General features: G+C 38.7%; 1 protein-coding gene across 1 annotated transcript in view; it reads left to right on the forward strand.

The window, feature by feature from the left end:
* The window catches only part of SRGAP1 (SLIT-ROBO Rho GTPase activating protein 1), a 331,212-nt gene that overhangs the window by 242,454 nt on the left and 64,247 nt on the right, over positions 1 to 24,511 (forward strand). The window contains 5 exon segments of the mRNA XM_020990183.2: positions 3,815 to 4,036; positions 6,066 to 6,138; positions 6,141 to 6,166; positions 17,941 to 18,138; positions 18,260 to 18,344. Coding sequence (XP_020845842.1) covers positions 3,815 to 4,036; positions 6,066 to 6,138; positions 6,141 to 6,166; positions 17,941 to 18,138; positions 18,260 to 18,344 — 604 coding nt within the window.

Genomic DNA, 24,511 nt, shown 5'->3' on the forward strand with positions numbered 1-24,511 from the left:
GAGAAAATAGCAGCTACTTCCCAGGGCTGTTGTTAGGATCAAATGAAATAATATTTGCAAAGCATTTTGTGAGCCCTAAGTCTTCCCTTCACACACCTTATTCACCCCTGGGGAATGACTGGCAGGCTCCCAACCAGTTTACCTCCATTCTTGTTAATGTCTTCCCTTGCAAGATCCTTCTCCCAGTGCTCACAAGACATCTTTTTGTGCAATGTTGGGCTTGATGGAGGACTGCTGGTTTTCTCTTTGGATTTCTTGAACACTACCTCATCTGGTGCCCCTTTTGAGATCTTTGCAAGCATGTGTGTGGGAGAGCTGAGCTCTTCTAAGACTTTCCCTGTCACCGTATTAGCTAGACTGATTCCCCTTCAGAATTTTCCATCCTCTAATACTCCTCAACTTTGTTTTCATTAGCACTTTTATTGGTTTCTCGTGTACTCCATTAAATGTGCTGAGGTTATAACTCAACTCTTTGTAGAGAGACTGGCTTTTCAGATCATCATTAATAATTCATAGGCTCTGTGGAATTACATTAGACCCTTTTAACCAAATTTCTGGAATCTGAATGTATGCAATCTTGTTTCAAATTCTGATATGGAAGAAAAAAATTCCAATATTGGCCTCAGGTGATATGCCCTTTAACAAAGAAATACTTGCATTATGTTGGTTCCTCCTCCCTCCCCAAAGGAGCCCAAAGAAGGGCAATTAAAAACCTGTGATAGCCTCAGAGTCAGTAGTGTTCATTATTTACAGGCTGATGGGAGGAGTTAGAGAAAAAAATCATTTCCATTCAGCAGCTGATTGTGGCAAGAAGGATGGATGAGTGTGTTGTTTATCTACTGTGGTTTTCCAGGTTTGCCCTAAGGAGCTTCATTAATCCGTTATTAAGCAACATGTTCCCTTCCTCATCACTGAAGTCATAGAAAAAATCAAGATGTATGATCATTGCTGTTGAGACTCAGTATATGTGTGTATATTTAATTAAATTGAATTCATTAGAGATGCAGATATATAGATCTAAATATAAATCTGTATATCTGCATCTGCCTATCTGATGAAATTCAGTTCAGTTAAACAAACATTTGTTGTCTACTGCATGCAAAGGCATTGTGCTAGGTACTGGGAGTAGAAATCTTTATGTAGTGATTTTGATCTATTTGTAATAGCTTATTTTTTCCCTCTTCCAAGTTCGACCTGGTAATTTTATACCTAGTATATATTTTATAATTTATTTTATGTACTAAGAACACAGCTTATATTACCTAGAATTTAAAAGTTAGGTTTCTTTGAGGGTTTTTTCCAGAAAAGCCTAAAAGAGAGGTTTAGCTTCTTTTGTAAAAAAAATCAGTCAGTCTATTGTGTAATTTCATTCCTCCCAGTCTGAATTTCCTACCAAGTCCCACTGGATTCCATATTCATAAAATATAAAACAGCTGGCCTGATCAGCAGGCAGCTTAATTCCTTTGATTACTAGGAGTCTGTCAATATCCATGATAGTGAGTGAGGTGTATTCAAGACATCATTTGTCCCAGAGAAATTTAAATCCACTTCATATACAGCTAGATGTTTGGTTTTTTTTTTATTTTGGCTTGAACTTTTTGAAAGATAATGAGAATTATTTAAAAATTTTAAAATAAAATTATTTTTAAATTTCTATGAGTTTCATGTGACAACACATATTGTTGCGGGTTTTTTTGTAGCAGGAAAAATAAAAGATATTTGTTCAGTTCATATGTCCAAGACTGAAACTTAAAAGACATTCAATAATTCATTTTTTAAATATCTGAGTGGCCTTCATCTGTTGAGGACAAGTGACCAGTCATCCACACAATGGATGACCAGTGATTTGCTTCTAATAGGCTAGTTGCAACTATTGATTGGGGGGGGAAAAAAAGCCCAGGGGCAGCTAGGTGGCACAGTGGATTGAGCACCGGCCCTGAAGTCAGGAGGACCTGAGTTCAAATCCAGCCTCAGACCAAACACTTGACACTTACTAGCTGTGTGACCATGGGCAAGTCACTTAACCCCAATTGCCTAAAAAAGCAAACAACAAACAAACAAAAAAAGCCCTTTCTTGGGCTAACAGCATTTTTTTCTGGTTGAGTATTTCTACTCTATGGCAATATATTTTGACTGAGATTACAAACTGGTATTCCCAATTTGGAGAAGGCAGTGGCATATCCAAAGCCTGGGGAGAGATGAGGAAGGTAATGGAACAGGGCCAGACCAGGCAACAATTCATCTCAATTACAACAAAGTCTGAAGGGCCTCATCTTTGAGAGACGTAGAAGGTAGTTTGGACATTATCTCAGTAAGCCAAATTCTTTTACCCTGCAGCGTCCTCATGTCAGTCATGCTGCTTTGTTCTGAAATAGGACTAACCACCTCTACTCCCTCTCCTTCATGAGGTGGTTCATCAGATATTTAAAGACAATGCTCACGTCCCCCTAAGCCTTCTCATGTCCAGGTTTAAACATCCCTCGTTCTTAGATAACCCTCATATAACAAGGTTATCAAAGAAGCTCTAGTGAACAGATCTATGCATCTGTTTACTCCTTTATGACAAATTAAATCTACAGTGGAGTGATCTGGTTTTGTTGTGGTGGGTAAAACCCAGCAGCTTTCTTTTGAGTACTGCGTTAGCAGCCATCCTGCACGTAGGTCACTAACTTATCTGAACCCTGTTTTTAAAATTAGCTTCCAGGAAAATAAAAAGAAAGACATGACAAAGGTAATGGAAAAGTGATGATGATTCAAGAATTCCAAAGCCCCTGTCCTCGAAGGTAGAATAAGAGAAGATGGCACTAAGGCCAATGGGAACCATGGGAAATAATGTTTCCGTTCTTTTCTCAGATTTAATTCTGCTTTTATTTCCTACGCCTCCTTTCTGTCTTCCCTTCTTGTCTATTCAATGAGCCATTTAACTGCCTCACACTAGAGGTTCAATGGGTATAATGTTGGGACTGGAGTCAGGAAGGCCTGTGTTCAAATCCACCCTAAGACACTTGCAAATTGTGTAACCTTTGCTAAGTCACTTAATCATGTAATAATAATGTATCATATCGTAATCATGTAATAATAATAATAGCACTTACTTTGCAGGGTTGTTATAAGGATCAAATGAGATAATATTTGTATAAAAGCACAGTGTCTAATATACTGGCACTAAATACTTAATTCCCTTCCCTTCTCTTCTTTCCCACCCCCCTAATTCTAGTTCTTTTTCTATAATATTTATTAAGGACATAATGAATATAGAGTACTATGCTTAGGTGCTGTAAAAGACACAGAGTTTTGATAAGACAATTCCTGCCTTCAGGAATCTTATAGACTACTAAGGAAATAAGACACCAAGAAGGATAGCTATTTATTATACATGATATTATATGATAAGTGGATTAGAGAGTTAAAAGAGGAAATTACTAAGAAAGATTTGAGTGAGGGGTAAAGTCATTGCTAACCATTTCCCCTACCTCATGCTCTGAAGAAACATCGTGATCTAGTAGAAAGAGCATTGAATTTAGAGTGAAAGGACCTGGGTTTGAATCCCAGTTATTTCACCCCATGTAAAGTGGGAAGAATTAGACTAAAGGTCCCTTTCAGCTTTAATTCTGTGATCCTATGATTTCATAGGGTTTGATGTAATATGCAAAATCTGAAATACTCATGTATCTTTGCATTCCTCTAGGTTTTATTTGTGAGAGCTTTATAGAGTGGGACAATGATGTCATTGTATGTATAGAAAATATAAACAGTCCTGTTTTATCGCTTCCTTCCGGTGATTTGTTTTGTTTTTGCTTCTTCCCCACTTCAGTGCTGTGATCTTGGATACCACGCCAGTCTGAACAGAGCCCTAAGAACATATCTCTCTGCAGAGTATAACCTTGAAACCTCCAGACATGAAGGCCTGGATATTATTGAGAATGCAGTTGATAATTTAGAGCCCCGGAGTGATAAGCAGAGATTCATGGAGATGTACCCTGCCGCCTTCTGCCCGCCAATGAAATTTGAGTTTCAGTCTCACATGGGTGATGAGGTCCGTAATTGCTGACTGCTTGAACTAAAGAGTGATTCTCCTCTTGCCTTTTTCAGCACTTATACTAATTTACTGTACTGTCTGATTCCATAGTCTTAGAAAAAGTTATCATTATAGCTTCCTAGCCCGCCCTCTTAAATTATTTGCAATGTTGTGCAAAGTTCAGCTAGTACTTACTGCCATTTAAAGAATGTCATATGGAGAACTAATTTTAAAATGGCAGGAAAAGTTGGAGAAGGAAAATTGTTTTTATGGAAACATGTCCCCAGTGGTAGAACCAAAAAATTACAGGGAAAAATATTCTATCTTAAATTCTTGTTTATATCCATTTTTTAAAAATTATAATTGAAGTGAATTTCAAGAGTTAATTATTTACCCTTCTGTCCTTAGATAATGAGTTAAATCATGACAGCTAGTAGAAGAACAAATTATTTGACATTTACCACGTAGAGCAAAATAGACCAAGTGTACAAGATAATACCCAGAGGAAAAAAATTTCAGTTACTGTGGTTATATATACTGACAGACTGTGTAATATATAGATATAGATAGATAATTATATTGCCTATGGAGATTAAATTTAATATTATATTTTTCATATCAGATCAGGTCTGTATGAGGTTTAAAAACAGAAAATTCTATTTCTTAAATATTTCTAATTTAATAATCATTTCATTTTTTCTCTGGATGAATGACCGGATTGGAAATGCTGAAAACCAATAGACATTTGTTAAAAGATACAAAATTCTGAACAGGAAGATAGCTGACTTAAATGTAAGCTTTTTTAGGAGGCAACTATTTTATTTTTGCCTTTGTAAATAATAGGCATTTAACAAGTAAATTAAATTTAGTTTATTGAATTGCATTATTGACCCAGGTTTTTAGCTACAAAATGGAAATGGTTGCTATCTTTTCATTTTCCAAACATTACCAAATTTAAATGGGCATGGGTTGAGAGCATGTCCTAGACAGGAATGACTATAGCCAGCATCTCCTGAACTCAAAAACAGACTCTGTATTTTGTTTTTGAAACTGGGTGAATCCAAAGCTCTTCTCTGCCCATCTCCAACTGTACCCAAGGGCTATACCAAGCAACCAAAGAGAACTTAAGAGCCCATAGAGGAGGCATACCCTTCATACAACTCCTTCAGGGTGTAGAGTAGTCATCCCAGCCCTGACATTTACTACCAATGTAACCTGTGATAAGTCACTTAACACCTCTGGTCCTCAGTTTCCTTATCTATAAAAAGAAGTTGAACAAAATTATCTTTCAAGTACTTTGCATCTCTAAATAAATGTGCCTGTGAACATTTCTAGGATAGAGTGTAGGTTCAAGGGGACCTTTTGCAAAACTAGGGGAGAGAGGGCACAAAATTTAAACAGATAAAACCCCAGTGAAAAGTGCTGACATTGAAATCATGTAGATATTGCTTAAATGTCTTTGCACCAAAACCTAGGCTTCAGTATTCATTAGACCATGAGCTCCTTGAAGGCAAGGACTGATTTTTCACCTCTATTTCTATTGCCAGTGCTTAGCACAGTGCCTGGCACATAGTAGCCACTTAATAAATGCTTATTTAATTGTGGTGCTTACTCTAGCTCAACATGGGCTCAATGACTCGGCTGACCCTTAGTCTAATTGAAAGACACCATGCCAATTTATCTGAGATTTTATCCCCCCTCAGTGTGACTCTCTTTGACAGTATTTTTCAGTCATTAAGAAAGTTCCTAGAGCATGAACTTTAAAATCAAGGCCTAATCTCCAGGCATCTTTGAGCTAGATCCCACATAGATGCCTTCTCATAGTAATACCTAGGCCACATCGTTGCATATAGTTCTTTCCTTTTATGCAAAAGGAGCAAATTTTAAATTGAGTATTTGAGCTGGCTGTTAATAGGAGATGTATAATGGGGATTCTTAAGGGGCCAGCAGTGACTCATGTGGTATTACTACTGTTTAAGTAGGGTAAAAATCTCTGGCTTCTTCAGCCCAAAGTCGGGCCTAACGATGCTCTGTGATTCTTTCTCAGGTCTGTCAGGTCAGCGCCCAGCAGCCAGTGCAAGCAGAGCTCATGCTCAGGTATCAGCAGCTGCAGTCACGACTGGCACGCTCAAAATCGAGAATGAGGAGGTAAGATTTCTTTCCATGTCACGTCATAGTTTGAAATTCCCACGAGAGTTATGGCATTGGTCGCTGATTGCCCCATATAACAGAGTATTCACATGCTAAATGCACTGTCTTCATAATAAAGCACATCCATTGTAGTATTTACCTCTAAAAATAGTTCATAACATTATATGTAATGAGTAAATCTAACAGTCTTATGTGCCTTCTGTAGGTAAAAGATTTTGGGGTTAAAATATTGGTCTTGAAGTCAGCACCTGAGTTCAAATCCTACCCCAGCTCTTAACAACTATGCGACCCTGGGAAAGTCACTTAACCTTTTTCAGCCTCAGTTTCCTCCCCTGTAAATGGAAATAATAATAAGACCTATCTCCCAGGGTGGTTGTGAGGATAAAATGAGAATGTGTATGTGTGTGTGTGTCACAAAAATATGTGTGTATGTATGTATGTATGTATAAAGCAGTTCGCAAACTTTGAAGTACTGTAAAAATGTTAGCTATTATTATCATCAAAAAGAATTATCAGAGACTCCCTGCGCTTAAATATAAATGCATCTCTTGCTTCAATACATCAGGGGCCTGTGATTTCATCAGTGTTGGTCCTTCCTGCACCAATCCCTATCACAGCCTTTCTACATCTTAGTAGATGGTCTTCATGAGATGTTAAAGGCCAGAAAAGGTCATCCCTTGGTGACCAACTTCATGATGTTTGAGCCTTGCTAATCTTAGCTAAGCTGGTCTTCAGGTGACTGATGCAGAGTCCATCACCGGGTCTGAATCTTAAGCCTTATGTTTAAATTATGTTTAAATGTTGGGAAGCTCAACATAGAGACGACCCTGAATTCTCAGTGCTACAGATACCAATGCAGTACAAGCTCAACAAAGTTCTACCTGACTCCAGAAATAGGCATCTCAGCTGAGCCTTGATGGAAATTAGATCCCAAGAAGTGGCTGGAAAGGTTCAGAGTACTGATTTGGTGACGTCCTATGGCAACTAACCAAGCCCAGGCCTGAGTACAAAAAGACTCATTTTCAAAAGTTGGCTTATGGGTCACAATAGTCGAAAGATTTATCACGTCAGAAACAGATTTGTAGAAGGACTATTGAATATGCCAACCCCCTTTCTGTTTCTTCCATAATGGTGACCAAGTAGCGGAAAACAGGGCAGGGGATGCTAAGAATGACACCATTTTTAGACAACCTAGAAACATTGATTTAACTTCTGGTACTCTAAATGTGCAGGACAGCTATGTGATCCAGTGGACAAAAGTCCCAGGCCTAGAGTCAGAAAGACACATCTTCAAATCTGGCCTCAGACACGTACTAGCTGTGTGACCCTGGGCAAGTCACTTCACCCTGTTTGCCTCAGTTTCCTCATCTGTAAAATGAGCTGGAGAAGGAAATGGCAAACCACTCTAGGATCTTTCCCAAGAAAACCCAAATGGGGTCATGAAGAGTCAGATACAACTGAAACGATTCAACAGCAATAAGTCTGAATGTATAGCCTTTGCCCAAAACCTAATCAGTACACTATGGGGAGAACGAAATTGTGTACATAAATAGACATTCTCATTTTAAGCAAAACCAGAAGACTTTATATTGTAGCAAAACAAAAGGTTAACTCACAAGTTTTCCTCAGAGAGGTCCATTGAATGGGCCCTGCCTCAGACAAACTGAGACCTGGGAAAGACTTTAATTGAAAAAGGCCATGCACTGCATCTGGGACTTGACTTTTGTCTTGCCACTAAACCCCAGTGACTCTGGAGGAGAGAGTGAGGCTGACGACTTTGCACAGTTCTGCTTCACTTAAATCCAATGCATGCAGCAGTCAAGACATCACCTTCCTGATGTCCATGGTCCTCTTCAAGAACCAGGTGTGAAAAACATTCTAAAGAGTCAAGAATCAAAAAACAAAAGACGCTCAGAGGATGATAGACTGATCAGAAACCTTACAATCATCACGATTACTTTCTCAAGGTACCAGATATCAAGAAAAAACTAAATATCGACGTGGAAGTTGATAATAAGTCAGAATCCACTGGCTGTGTGCAGTTGTGTCTTTGACTAGCACAAAAGTGAAAAGCAATACTAAATTAGGGAGGAGAAGGGATTTATAAAGGTAAAACAGTGTGCAGTTACTACAAGTATTTAAATAAAATATCATCTCCAAAGTACAGGAAAGGGACAAAAGGAAAGATATTGACTCTGGCTATCACCATTTCTTAGAGAAATGTAACTGATACAGCACAGGTGTCTATACCGCTCCTCCTGTTTTACAAATTAGCTTGTCTTTTCAGTTGGTGCGGGCTGTAATTAGTGCATCTCTCTGTTGGGCAGGAACATCAAATATTTACCAGCTGAGGCAGTTTCTGGGTTCTTTTGGCCTCATCTTTGTGATGTGATTTTTTTTTAAATAAACTTTTCATAGGGCAAGAGCATGAGTTAAAAGATGTAAACCTCAAGTGTTCCAAAAGTCTTACAGAAGTTTTAAGTTACCAAAGCTTACTTCTCCATTAAGACTTTTTACTAGATTGCCCTTTATTACACAAGTACAAATTGTTAAAAAATAGGAAGGTCTCTGATATGTCCTTTATGAAGGATGTGTGGGGAAACTTGAACAGGAATTACAGATGGATGAGAATTGGAAATTGAATTGCAACCTGGGACAATCTGCACTCAGTACCCACCTTGAAGGAATCATAGATTCTGAACTACTGATGTATAAATGTTGAAAGTGAACCCCATTTAGACACAACAGTGTTTGTTATTGTGAAAGTCACTGCATATGCCAGACCACACAAATAATATTCTTCATAAATGTTTAGGGCCTTTGGGCTCATGTTTTATTTCTGATTTTCCAGAATAGTACATTGCATGAGTGTAGGCCTACGCTTTGAGAATGACCATGTGTTCCATAAAATGTGGATTATGAACATGTAGGTATCCAAGAGATAGCATGATAATTGATCATGTCAGTAAGTTAACAAGCATTTGTTAGAGCACCTACTATGTGTCGGACATGGTGCTAGGTACTTATAAAGATAAAACAGTCCTTACCCATGAGGAGCTCACATTTTATTGGGGGAAACTGTGTACATATGCTGGTAGATACGAAATAAAAACAAGGTAGTTTTTAGAGGCTAGGGCACCAGAGGTAGAGAGAGAGAGGAAGGGGAGGGAGTAAGCCTACTATGTGCTAGGCACTGTGGTTACAGATTTTTGTTTTTTACAAATATCTCATTTGATCCTTACAAACGCCCTGTAAGGTAGGTGCTGTTGTTATTTTATAGTTGAGGAAACTTATTTATTTATAGTTGAGTTTTATTTTTATTTATAATTTGAAGCATTTTATAGTTGAAGAAACTTGTTTATTTGTAGTTGAGTTTTATTTTTATTTATAATTTGAGATATACAGAGATTAAGTGACTTACTCAGGATCACACAGCTAGTAAGTGTCCAAGGCTGGATTTGAACTCAGATTTTCCTGACTCCAGAAATGGGCATCTGAGCTGAGCCTTGATGGAAATTAGATTCCAAGAAGTGGATGTATGTCCCAGGCATGGGGGGCCAGCACGAAGGTGGGAAATGGAGTAAGGAGGTCAGTTTCACTAGACTACATATATATATACCATGTGTGAAGAGGAGTGATGTTTAATAGGCTGGTATAGTAAAATGGGTTCAGGTGGCAAAGAAATTTAAATTCCATGAAAAGGTTATCTGTTTGCCCTTAGAAGTAATAAGGGGCACCTAGAGTTTTTTTGAGTAAGGGATATGTGCACATTAGGAAGTCACTGGTAGCTGTGTGAAGGATAGATTGGGGTGGGTCAAGATTTAAGGCAGGGGGGCAGCTAGGTGGTGCAGTGGATAGACACCAGCCCAAAGTCAGCAGGACCTGAGTTCAAATTAGGCTTCAGACCAAGCACTTGACCCTTACTAGCTGTGTGACCCTAGGCAAGTCACTTAACCCCAATTGCCTAAAAATTAAAAAAAAATTTAAAAATTAAAAAAAGAAGATTTAAGGCAGGGACTCCAACTAAGAGACTATTGTGATAGATCAGTCCCAAGATTATAAGGACCTTGACTAGGGTGATGTCTGTGTGGATGGAAGGATGATGCAAGAAATGTAACAGATGTAGAAAGTACATAGGTATGTGGAGTGAGTAAATGTGGAGTTGAAGATCACAGTGAGATAGTGATCCCGGTGACTGGAAGGATGGTGATTCTAGGGATCAAGTTTGAGGGAAAAGATAATGAGTTCTGTTTACTGAATCTGAGATGCCTATGGGGCTTTGATGAAAATGTCTAATAGGCAGTTGGTGATGTGGAACTAGAGCTCAGGCATGAGTCAGAATGGATATAGAGATCAGAAAGTCATCCACATAGAGATGATAATTAAACCCATGGGAACCTGATGGTTCTGCACAATGAGAGAAGGGGGTCCAGGACCACAGATTCAGGGACCTTAGAGGCCACTTAGTCTAACCCCTAACTACTTGTGTCTGAAATGAATCTAATTAAATCTAGTAAACGCCAAAATAAGAATTCTGAATAGTGAATACTTTCCAGAAATGATTCTTATACCATATGTCATTTTAGTCCCATTTAAGTCTTTCTAATTGTACATATATGCATATCTTCATTGGTATGCATGTGCGTGAAAGTCTCTTAACCAATTTATTTGAATTTCAAACCAATGTAATTTCCTGACTCCCATTCTAACTACAAAAATCAGGCCACCCTTACTGAAATTGGTGAATTTATGTTGAACCCAAGGTAATTATGCTTTCTGAAACATATATACTCTAGCAACTGAATCTTTCTTGAAACTGAAACCATTGGCTTTCCTTCTGGGCATAGCACCACATAGTTGGGGCTTTGGCAAATCTCCCAGTGCATTTTACGAGGTCCCATTAAGCCTAGATTTTGTGTGTCCAGGAACTTTCAAGCATAAAAAACCCCACACATACACTTATTACTGCTGCTATTATGGAACATTTACTGAGCTCCCCAGGCAATGATGTGGATAAGCACGTCGTAGTTACAAACTGAATAAGACAGGGCAATACCTTGAGTGTTAGAAAGAAACCTGGGAAGGAATTAAATGTATTTCTTCTGATAAAACATGTCCAGAGTTTTACATCTTTTGTTGTCAAAGTCACATTCCTACAGAATCCCTCTTTTCCATAAAGGGCAGTGGAAGGTAGGGGACGGAGGTTCTAATGGCCTTCTTCCAGGGAGTAAGTACATAGGCGGGGTGTTAGGATGTCTTCTGGGGAACAGGGGTGGGTGCTTGGGTTACAAAGGCCCGTTGGCAGATACCCTCTCTATCTATCACTGGATAAGGCATCACAATGGCATTTTATGTTGGCCCAGCCTCCATTCTCTTTAAATACCAATTGATCTTAATCTAGTAGGAAGGCTTGGAAGCAATTTTAGCTTCCTACCGCAATAGCAGAGGGAAAATCTTTTCTTGTGTTTTCAGCTGTAGCTATTTATAGCCTGCTCTTCATCGTTCTATTCCCGGGTACACCTTATTCCACTGAAGGTATTCAAGTCCAGCTGACTAGAATAATTTAAAACACTCCATTCTGGGAAGAGAGAAGATGAAGGGTGAATCGATCATCTAGATTTATAAAATAATTTATGTTATAGATAGGGTGAGCATGCTCTTTTTCATCAGACCCTAGGAGATGTGAATTACAGGGACCTTGAAAGTAGTTTAAGGACAAACAAAAGGAAATAGGAATTATCTGAGTGAATCTGTAGAATTTATTAACCCCAAGAAGTGGTATAGGCTGAAAGTAAAAATTGAGGAAATGTTTGGATAAAGTGATGAATAATAAATTTATCATGGTTATAATGCCTATTGCTAGTTTAGAACTTTAGATTTGCAGATTCAACCTTTAAAACAACTGTTTCTACCATATGATCTGAACTAGAAAACATATGCTTTTCCCTGAGATGCAAACTCACTGATTTATAAACTTAAATTTTTCATGTTTTTTAGTTGTCAAAAATTGGGGATATGGGTTACTGGCCTAGTGGTTTCATTGGTATCAGAAATTCCTTCTACCACATAGAGATCAGCACCTTCTCTGCAATTTATATCTTAATCTGGAGTCTGTAAACTTGTATGCAAGACTTTGTTGAGGAAGAAACAGAGGCATGTGTTATAAATGACTATTTCAATACAATTGCTTTGTAATCTGTTATATTTTATTTCATGCATTTAAAAACTGATGAGGGATCCGTAGACCTCACTAGGCTGACAAAGGGGACAATGACCAAAAAAAAAAAGTTAAGCCCTGAGTCCAGAGAGTTGACTAGGGCATGGAGAGGTTAAATGATTTGTCAAGGGCAGTGGTTCCCAAGGTGGGTGATACCACCCCCTGGGAGGTTTTTGGAAGGACCCAGGGCCAGTAGTAGCCTCCTGTGCAATTGGGGCAGGGAGGTGTTGAATAAAAATAAGGGGGCAGTGAAAGCATAAGGAAAGAAGAGAAAATAAGGAAATTTTGAAAAACTGTACATGTTTCATCTGTTGTATAACAGTTAAAATCATAGTGATTATATTATTTTCCAGATAAACACACAAAATGCAAGTTATAACCTATCAGTGGTCAATTCTGCTGATGGGTCTTAACAAGCAAGTGTTGGCAGGCAAGCGGGCGTCGCACATTGTCAGGAAGTCCAGCATGCATCAGCAGGAATACATGTGTATAATGACTTATTTATAATACAATGCTACTATATTGCATCATCAAAATTTCAATGCAGGAAAAAAACCTACAAATTTACAATAAATTAGTAAATTTAAGATGCATCATTTTTTAAAAAATATTTTTTTGAAATGATGCAAATTTGAAAAAGAAAAGACCATTAATGGGTTAAAGAAAGTAGATTTTCAGAGAGGTGCTGACCACTTACCTCTCTGTGCTCGCTATCATGGGGAGTCATTCCTGGGACTGACCTCCTTCAAAGCTTACTGCTCAGGTGATTCCATATAGATTTCCATTCCTTTCTCTGAGCTCTTCTTACCTACCTTTCCCTACATGGAATAGAAGAGGAAGCTAGAGACAAATACTTCGATTATCTGAGAGTATGATTTCCCCCATGACTAGGTTCTCTTTGCCCATCAGTTTTGGCCCAAATTAATTTGCTATATGTAATTAATTTAACATACATATAATCTTTATAACTGTATAAGTGTGTATGTGTGTGTGTGTGTGTGTGTGTATATATGTATGTATATATATAAAATTATATAACTATGTAATTATATATGTGTGGAGGGAGACAGGGGGGAGAGAGAGAGTGTGTGTTTCAACATAGCTTCACCAAAAACCAGTCCTTCAAGGCTAACTTAATTTCCTTTTGTAATAGGATTCCTGAACTGGTAGATAAGAGGAATGCTATCTGAGTAAATTTCAGCATAGCTTATAGTAAAATATCATACACTATTGTTGTGGAGAACATAGAGAGATATTGATTAGAGGATAATACAGTTAGTCGGATGCAGAATTTCAGTGGATGACTGAACTCAAAGAGTCACTGTTAATGGTCCACTGTTAATGTGGAAAAGCCCAGGGATCTGTACTGTTGAGCATTTTATCAATTCCTTTGATGAAGGCATAGATGGTATGGCATCAGATTTACAGATTATAAAAAAGCTAGGAGGATTACCTAACACACTGGTTGAGAGTCAAGATCCAGAAAGATCTTGGCAGGCTAGAGCTGTGGGCTAAATCAAATAAGATTAATTCAGTTAGGATGTATGGGGGGGGAGTAGCTATGTATGTATGTGTATATATATGTATATGTACATATGTAGAATATAAAGTGAGAGAGAGTTCACTACTCATTTGGGTAGAAAATCATCAACTTCACATGTCTGAAAAAGAACTAGGGGTTTCCGTGAACAGCAAACCCAACAGGAGGCAGCAGTATGATGTGGCTAATGTCATCTTGGCTTTATTAAGAGAGGTACAGCTTCTAGAAATAAATTATGATAGTTCCGTTCACTATATTCTGCCCTCGTCTGACCCCATCCAGAATATTATATCCAGTTCCAGGTCCCACAGTATAAGAAGCAATTTGATAAACTGGAGAGGGTCCAGATGGATACAAGCAGATTGATAAAGGAAGCAACATGAGTCCATATCACATGAGAATCATTAAAAGGTCCTAGTGGTGTTAAGCCTGGAGAAGAGAAGACTCGGGGGGGCATGATAGTTGTCTTCAAGTATTTGATGGTCTTCATGGAAGAGAGATTAGATTTGTTCTGTATGGTCCCAGAGGAGAGACCGAAGAGCAATGGTCAGTAATGGTTGTAAAGAGGAAATTATATCAGGCGAAACTTCCTAATTAAGAATGGTCGAAAAGTGAAATGAGCTGTCTCAAGAGGTGGTGGGTTCACCCTCCATAGAGGTCTTCAAGCAAGAGGTTGGAAGATCACCTTTTGGGTTTCATTAGGGATATGGATTGAACTAAATGTCTCCCTTCCAACTCTCGACTTCTATGAAAAGTATGTAAATCCAAGGAAATGGAAGTTCTCATAAAGGATATATCCATTCAGAAAATCATAGCCCATGAAGATGTTGTCTCTCAGTATTTCTGGGGGCAAATACCACTTGAGAAGAGGGGGATATCAGCTTATGGACATTTTCTCTTGGGACATTGAAGAGGTGGTTGGAGTGGATGAGCCATCAGTTTTGGAGATTCCTCTTCCTGCTTTCTGAAGAAAGAAAAAAGGCCCAGCAACTTGCAGCAGCTTTCCAAAATGATTATTCCCCAAGAGAACAATTTATGCAATAATAACATTGTAAAAATAAACAGCATTACATTTCTGATCAGTATAATGACCAGCCATGATGGCAGAGGAATGCTGCTCACCTCCTGACAGAGAGGTGATGGACTCAAGATGCAGAAGGAGATGTATATGTTTGAACATGGCCACTGTGGGAATTTGTTCTGCTTGACTATGCGTATTTGTTACAGGAGCTTAATTTTTCTTTTTTCCCCCTGTTGGGGGTGAGAGGAGATGGGAGGGAGAGAAAATAAATGCTTGTTTGTTAAAAAAAAATGTGTGTGTGTGTATATGTTATTCTTCTTAATGTGTGGCCTAGTAGTGCATTTGACCTCGAGTGTGTCCTAGTCTTTAAACTTATTGGGAGGTCTTGATATCTTCCTTCTTGAGACGTTTGTGTCTCCAGCCACAAAGTAAAGGCTTCTCATTTCCACTGCTAATGAGGAGTTGCCGGGAGCGCTATATGAGCTGTTTCGTCCTTTTTTTCTCCTGTGACTTGTAAATATGGCTTTTCTGTGTAAGTTTGGTGTGCTTCTTTGTTCAGACTATCCCACGGGACAGTACTTTGCAGCACAAGGCAAACCATCTCACATTTCTGTCCCATCTTGTATTCAACTGGACAATTCAGGATTAAACAGCCGATTCAGTTGTCCTGCAGAGTCAGCAAGGTCAGTTAGGCTCATAGGGAAGAGGTGTAAACTGAAAAATCTCTAAAATGTCATGTAAGTAAGTGCACGTTTGTATGTGCAGGTATGTATATATGAATATTCCACAGAACATCTTTTCAAAATAATAGTGAAGATGTAGGTGTTCCTGGCATTATTCTCTTTTCCCAGAAGAAGAAACTGAGACTCAGAGAGGTTCTGTGACTTGTCAATGGTTACATGGCTGGTAAGTGGCAAAGTTGGGGTTTGAACTCAAGATTTCCTGAATCTACTTTTCTGCCAACCCAGCCACACTGCCTCTCAAAATCACTATCTTAAAAGCATAGAATTTTATAACCTGGTAGTAGCTTAGAAACCATCTGTTCCAGGGTCTAGCAGCCTTTTGAGGGAAATGCTGCATTATATTATGTGATATTACATTATTATGGTATATCATTATGTGTGTGTTTACACATGCACAGAGAGTTTAAGTCTTTAAGGATCTGTATTTTGGGGGAGGAATGGGGAACGCACATTCTCCACCAATGTGAATCCATCAATGTAAATAAATGATCTTTGAGAATTTCTATAACCAAAAAGTACATCACTTTGCTACCTACTCATTAATGAGCTTGTGACCTCAGCTGGGCTTTACCTCAACACCAGTCAATTGTCTGTCATTTATAAGATATATTTAACATATATAACTAGATATATAAACATATGTTTATTTTATGTTAATCTAAAAATTAAGATTTAATATTTAAATATTATATATTATAAATATACTTTATATATTGCTATAAATATATTATATATACATATATATTGTGTCCGTTACTGGGCCCATCCTTGACATCTTTCTAGCTTGGTAGGATTTGGCTGAGTTTATACTCTGAAAGCATAGCATTCAAGAACACCGCAGAACATCTTTTTAAAATAAATAAAAGATGTCGGGGCAGTTAAATGGCACAGTGAATAGAGCTCTGGCCTTGGAGTCAGGAGGACCTGAGTTCAAATCCAACCTCAGACACTTAACACTTACTAGCTGTGTGACCTTGGGCAAGTCACTTAACCACAATTGCCTTACCAAAAAGGAAAAAAAACCAAAATAAACTAAAAAAGATGTCAACTTCATGGTAAAATGGGGCATTAAAATAGGAATTTAGGTATTATACTTAAATGTGCATTTATATATACGTGTTGAATATGTGTGTTCCAGTTAATGACAGGGAAATTGTATATCAAACTTATCTTTACTTGTGTGTGTGTGTGTGTGTATGTGTGTATTTATACATATATATATATATGTTATATATACAGATGTGTTAATGACTATGTTTCATATATGCAGGTTAATATAATAAAAAACCAAATAATTATTATTGTTTATAGAAAGCCCTTAATTTAATACAGAGGTGTCACCCTACAACACTCTCCAGTGCAGTCTGGACCAGATTAAAATGTAATTGGGAAATATTTAATAACAAAAATATAATAAAACATAGTTTTAAAACCTAATTTTATCGAAGTCAATATGTGGCCCTCTCTTCTACTTAAGTTTGTCACTACTGGTTAAAAATTGAGACAAAAGATGGCCAACCACTGGTCTGAGGAATAGAGCTCTTCACTTGGGGTCAGGGGACTTGGGTTCAAATCCTACCTCTCATTAGCTATATAACCATGGACAAGTCATTTAACCATTCAGAACCTGAGTTTTCTCAACTATAAAACCAGCATAGTCATACTCAGTAGAGTTATTGTGAGAAAAGCACTTTTCAAACCATTAAGAACTATGCAAATGTGAGGAGCTGTTGTTGATATACACGTATGACTAAGAAACTAAAGGAGATGACTGTGACATTCCTATGACCTTCTTCCATTTGTATATTAATGCAAAGAGTGGGGCAGGATTAGAATTCAGGTCTTCCTGACTCCACGTCCAGCACTCTATCCACTGCACCACCCTGCCTTGAGTGTAATCAATGGGTTACCCACATCTGATAGCTGAAGTCTCTTTCCTTCTTAAATATATAGAGATGAGAAATTAAGCAACTTTCACCAGAGCCCATGGCTAGTTAGTAGGGCAGCCAGAACTAGTACCCAGATTTCCTAATTCTTAATCTGCTGGGTCTTTAGGGGGTTCTGTTCAGCTACGTCATGCTGTTTCATTGCCCGTGTCTCAAATACAGTACAGTCCAGTTACTTCTGTCTGCCTTAATTCTTCATGTCATTTCCTAATCTCTTCACCCCACTACATAGTACCTGAGGTCACTTTTGTCATGGTTGGTGTTTCCTTCCTGAGAGATAAATAAAATGTCTTTGTGTCCCCAGGTTAAGAAAACAACCGAAGCCACCTTACAAACAATACAAGACATGGTCACCATTGAGGATTATGATGTCTCAGAATGCTTCCAGCATAGTCGGTCCACGGAGTCTGTAAAGTCCACCGTCTCAGAAACATACTTGAGTAAACCCAGCATTGCTAAAAGAAGAGCCAACCAGCAGGAAACTGAACAGTTCTACTTCATGGTACGTCATTCATTTCCCGAGCCATAAGGTCCAGTCGAGATAACGCAAGGACATTTATTTCAAAATATTGACTTTTTGTGGTAATTTTTTTTTTTTTGAAAATCAATCTTCTCTTGTGCAGAAATTCAGAGAATACCTGGAAGGCAGTAATCTCATTACAAAGCTTCAAGCCAAACATGATTTGCTGCAAAGGACACTGGGAGAAGGTAAGCGATGTAAAATGATCAGGAAGGGGGTGATTCATCAGAGCTGAAAAAGTGGTCTGAAATTGGAATCAGCTTTAGTACTTACTAGCTGTGTGAGGAGACAAGTCCCCAGATTCATCTGAGCTTTAGCTTCCTCATCTGTAAAATGGAAACAATGATTCCTAACACTAACTACTTTATAAGTATGAGACAAGTGTAAGCCTTCAAATGCTATGTAAGTAGGAATGTTGATAGTAATCAATGTATACGTATGTGTTTATATAGTTATGCAGTGATCTCATATGTGTATTTATAACTGTCCATGTATTTTCAATGCACCGTTTGCATATGTATAAGCATCTATTAGACTATAAACCCTCCGAGGACAAAGACTGACTTTTTCATCCTTACATCACTACTCCTATGCGCAATACCTGGCACATAGTAAATATTTAACAAATATTGAATTGAATTAACTACATATCTAAACATAGGGAGGGGAAGATAAGAGCATATATCAATAGAAAGGAAATTAGAAGGGGTGAGAAGGATTGTGTAGATGGTGTTTAAAAAAGAGGCTTTGGTGATAGAGTTAATGTGGTCCCAAAGGGATTTGTGCTAATAAACCACACCCAACTTCCCATGTCTATAACCTCTATACATTTGCTGCTCCCTACCTTACTTCTCTACCCTATAACTTGTTTTGTGGGGAACCTGCAGCCTCGAGGCCACATGTGGCTTCTAGATCCTCAAGTGAGGCCCTTCGATGGAATCCAGACTTCACACAGATTTGTGCTGTGAGGTTTGAATTCCATCAGAGGGCCTCACTTGAGAATCTAGAGGGCCACATGTGTCCTTGAGGCCTCAGGTTCCCCACCCCTTCTAGGTATTTGGTATTCTAGTAAGTTACAGGGTTTGGGGTTTCATTTCCCACTCTAGAATCCAGTTTGTTTTTTCAATGAGTGTTGGCTTTCCTTGAGAACTTTCTTTACATTATGGTTAATCTCCTGACTAGGAATAAAACTATTCCAAGAAAAAGAAGGCCCTGTATAATTCAGTTCATGCTTCTTAGTTTATTTGTAAAATGAAAAATTGAAATAGAAATACAAGATCAAATCCTCACTTTACCTGCCCCATCTCCTGTTTCTCTTAGCTCTCTTTTCTTCATGTTTTATAGGGCCTGCTGAGATTTAGTTGAAAGTAGAGGGAGGGTATGTGTCATCTTCTCTCCTCCTTTCCCAGGAAGTCAACAAATTTCCTACCTTATTTCTCTGTATCTGCCAGTGGTCTCTTTTCCTGGAAGCACACAGTCATCACCTTTCACCAGGACCGTTGCAATAGCCTTGTAAATAGTGTCTTAGCCTCAAGTCTCTCCCCTCTTCAATCCATCATCCTACACTCAAGTGGCAAAGTGATTTTTTTAAAGGGCAGTTCTTACCATGTCATTCCATTACTTAATAAGCTCCAATAGTTCCCCAATGCCTCTAGGATCAAATAGAAACTTCCCTTCACAATATGGCCTCCACATTCCCTTTCAACCTAATTCTACATGACAGCGCTTCCCTCGCTATCGTCCACCAGAGCAAGGCTTCTTACTATTCCTCTCACACTGTCCTCCATCTTTTATCTCCATGCCTTTGAACTGGTTTTTTCCCATGTCTAGAGTATCCTCCTCCCTCACCTCTGCCTCTTAGAATTCATTATTTCCTTCTGGATTCAGGCCCAAAAGCCCTCCTCTATTTCTAAACTCCAACAGAAATTTAGCATTTCCTTAAGTTATATAGTGATCCCTAGGCTGCCGGAGAGGTTGATGATATGAATAAAGTTAAGAATCTCTGTTGTACAGTAAGGCTTTCTTTATCCATCCCATCTCCCCCCAGATGCTAGTGTTATCCCTGCAAAAAAAAAAATTAACCGATATTTATTTCATATATACTTATATAATAATAGCTAGCATTTATATAGCACTTTTAGGTTTGCAAAGCACTTTACCAATATCATCTCATTTGATCTTCACTCAACCCTGGAAGGTACGTCCTATTATCTTCTCCATTTTTCAGATGAGGAAACTGAGGCAAACAAGAGGCAAATAAGTCATTTAACTTGCCCAGAGTCATATAACTTGTTAAGTGTCAGAGGCTGGATTTGAACTCGTCTTCTAGAATCCAAGTCCAGCCACCTACGTGCCTACATATATGTAATCTCCCCCAAACATATGTAAGCTCTTTTGAGGTCAAGGACAATTTCTGTTTTCTCTTTGTAGTCCCATTTTTGTTGTTGGTTGATCATTTCAGTTGTATCCAACTTTTCATGACGCCATTTGGGGTTTTCTTGGCAAAGATACTGGAGCGGTTTGCCATTTCTTTCTTCAGCTCATTTTACAGATGAGGAAACTGAGGTAAACAGGGTTAAATGACTTGCCCAAGGTTACACAGCTAATATCTAAGGCCAGATTTGAACTCAGGAAGATGAGTCTTCCTGACTCCAGGCCCAATGCTCTATCCACTGCACCACCTAGCTGCACTTATAGCCTCATAGTAGATACTGAATAAATGCTTACTGACTGAGCAGTGACTTCCAGACTGTAAGGTAAAAATCTTCACTTAACAGGGAAGAAAAACTCAAAATGACAAGTTTTTTGAGAACTTGGCCATACATATCTTTGCCTAGTTTTCTTAGCTTTTCAAGAGTCTCTCTCTCTCTCTCTCTCTCTCTCTCTCTCTCTCTCTCTCTCTCTCTCTCTCTCAATCTCTCTCCCTTTTTTTTAATCTCTTTCAGAATGTCTGATAGAGCAGCATACTCTAATGTAATTTCTGAGCACAAAGGAACCATTTGTCCTCAGTGAACATTAAGGCTTAGAAGCATTTTCTGCATTCTACCTAGAAGGTGTGATGTTACTTTGCAAATGGTACTCTTATGAGAATTAGCTCTGTGACTTCGTTCTTGGCACCAGACACTACATGAGTTAAGACACTTGAGGTCACATTCAGAGAGTTTTTATGGAAGTGATTCACTGTCTAGAATGGAATCTACATCTTCCCAATAGAAAACCCAGACTCTTAATGTTATTTTCATATGCCTTTATTAAATACTGCTGTAATCTGGTCAGTTGTTGATCTTTATCCCAGATTACATCGCTTGCAGACACATTGAACATGGTGAAGTCTAAGCTTGTCATTTCTTTATCTAGAATCAGGGAATTCACCCTGAGCTGTTGTTGCCAAAGGTGCTGACTCCGCATGGGACCATTTCTCTTCTGCTTGAGAGACCTGGATTCCCTCCACACAATAGGAGGTCTGTTCTTTGTTTAAGGTATTGGTATGGCACCAAATATAGGCCAACCCTCCAGCTTGGGTAAAGAGAACCAACTGGTCTAACCTGAATGTGACTTCAGTCACACACAGCTGACTCTTTATATTAAAGTGTTTGTGCCTGATACCATTTTCCCTTTTCTTAGCAGGGGAGAAGGACATCAGATCCTATACAGTAGATTTAGTTAGTCCGGTTGATGGTCCAGGAAGAGCCACCTTCAAGTGAGATTTGTGTTTCAGATTGTGTGGTTTAGACCTTGTTTACCCCTGAGGTCTTAGGAGGCCATGGCAAGACTTTTTAATTCATTCATTCATTTAGCAGGTCTTTATTGAGTAATGACTCTGTACTAAAAGCATGAGTACAAAAATTGTGGATAGCACATAGCCCATATCTTCAAGATCTAATTAGGGACACAAGTTACATGTGTATGAGACATTTAACTAACAGTTCAAGACATTGGGTGACAAAGAGCCCAAATGAATGGTAAAAGGAATATGTGCCCTGGGCCATCAGAGGTGAGAGAGATCAATGAGAATTAAATAGATCTGAAGGATGGGTGGGATTTTGTTAAGTACAAAAGAAACAGGGGCAGGCATTTCAGGTGGAGCCCATAGCTTCAACTCTGCAGAGCCTGGTGTGGTCTGAAGGCAAAGAGGAAACGTTTTCTGGGTGGAGCAATTAAATAAAAAAAAAAATATTGTTTACTATGTGTAAGGCCCTAAGTTTCATACTTAGTATACAAAGACAGATGTGAAATAGTCTTCAAGAAAGTTGTTGTAAAGAAGGAGTAATACAACCTACATTTAAATAGAGGGAAAGGGAATTGAGGAGCATGGGAGACAGAATGGAAAAAAAACTTCAGGAAATTTTGAGGAGAAAGAGAAAATAGCTGAAGGTAGGAGAGAAAGCTTCAAGGAAGAAGTATCACTTAAGCTGAGTCCTAAAAGTAGATAGGGGGCCATCTCCAGTTGTCCTAATTTATATCTGGCCACTGGACCCAGATGGCTTTGGAGGAGAAAGTGAGGCTGGTGACTTTGCACAGCCCTCCCTCACTTAAATCCAATTTACTTGCAAGTCATGACATCACCTTCCCAATGTCATGGTCCTCTTCAGAAGAAAGGACAAACAACAACAAAAGTAGATAAGGATGCTCAAAGACAAAGATGGGGAATGGGATCTAGGCACTGGTTATAAAGCTGGTATGAATGCTTCAAGGTAGAAGGTGATATGTTGAGATCAGGGAACAGTTAGGAGTTCAGTTCAGCTAGATAATAGAGTAAATATGTCGAGGAGGACAATATGTAATAAGGTTAGAAAAGTTAGTTTACAAGACAAGAATAAGGATTTTGTATTTTATTCTGAATGGATTAGGGAGCCACAATTTTTCTTGCAGGAGAATAACATGGCTAGAGCTATACCTTAGGAAGATTATTTTGGCAACTTTGTAGAAGATGGATTGGAGAGGGAAAAACAATCAGGAGGCTGTTGAAATATAGACCCAGGGAGAGATGATAAGCATCTGAACTTAGGGGGTGGTTGTGTAAGTAGAGATAAAGAGATGAATGCTAGAAGAGAAAGTAAGGTATTGAGGATGCCATCAAGTTGTGAACTCAGGTAACTGGAAGGATGGTGGTACTCATGACAGAAATATGGAAATTTGAAATAGGGATGAATTTTTGGGGAAAGAAAATTATACTAAACAGATGAAAAACAGTATGAGAAGGGAGGATCATGAGTCCTCAGACTTACATCTGTTCTACTAGTATTGGACTACTGAACTGAAGGGTAGATGACTCCTTTCTCTCCTGCTCTCCCATATCCCAAAATACACGTCTTTCCTTGTTCCTTTCCATGAGTTTCAGGTGAGAGTAACTTTGGACTCTCTCCCTGCCACATCCAGGGATCTGGTAGGGCAAGTGGGAGGAGGTTTAGAAGATGGCTGGAGCTAGATGACTCCACATTACAGCATTTGATTTGGTTTCTTTTATTTTTGCTATGTTCAATAAATTATGTGATATCAGTAGGCTAAGCCTATGAATCTATGGGTGTTGGAGGGAAGCTGTGACTGAGAACAGAGACCACAGACAAGGTGAGGGTTTGTGCTCAAGAGCTCCATATAGACTGTACATTTCACAGTTTACTGTTTTGAACAGGATTCCATTTTAGCTCTTAGATTAACTTCTCTCCCAGCCAGCACCACCATTTAAAGCTGCAGGCTCAGTAATGGGGGTGACTTTCTAGGCATCTGCAGTCCGAACGTCTTGTAATGGCGAGTGGGGATACTATAATCTTTCAGGAATGTTATCCCATGCATGAAAGCCCTGGCGAGACCACTAGCCTGGTGGGCAATCCATATATTATACTCCCTCTCTTAATAATTAATAAAGAAATACCCTGCCTTTATGGGCAGCGAGGTAGCACAGTGGATAGTGTGCCAGGCCAGGAGTCAGGAGGACCTGAGTTCAAATGTGGCCTTAGACACTTACTCACTATGTGACCCTGGGCAATTCGCTTAACCCTGTTTGATTCATTTTCCTCATCTGTAAAAGGAACTGGAGAAGTAAATGGCAAAGCATTCCCTTGCCAAAAAAACCCCAAATGGGGTCACAGAGAGTCGGATATGACGGAAACAACTCAGCAACAGCCTGGGTGATGTAAGGGCACCAGGAAAGGGGCCACAAAGTTCTGAAGTGGCACAGCAGAAATTGCATGTATGAATTATATTATACATATTATTACAAAAGTTACCTTTGTGACAAAACAAATAGCTCTTAACTCAAAGATTTACCCAGTGGGTTTGCCTATCTTATTGCTGACCCTACCACTTTCAAGGACATTATCCTCCTTCCCATCATCCAGTTTTACAGCCCTGGTGT

This window comes from Phascolarctos cinereus, unplaced genomic scaffold (assembly GCF_003287225.1).
Source record: "Phascolarctos cinereus isolate Bilbo 61053 unplaced genomic scaffold, phaCin_HiC Scaffold_1;HRSCAF=81, whole genome shotgun sequence".
In the NCBI taxonomy this organism is placed as follows: domain Eukaryota; kingdom Metazoa; phylum Chordata; class Mammalia; order Diprotodontia; family Phascolarctidae; genus Phascolarctos; species Phascolarctos cinereus.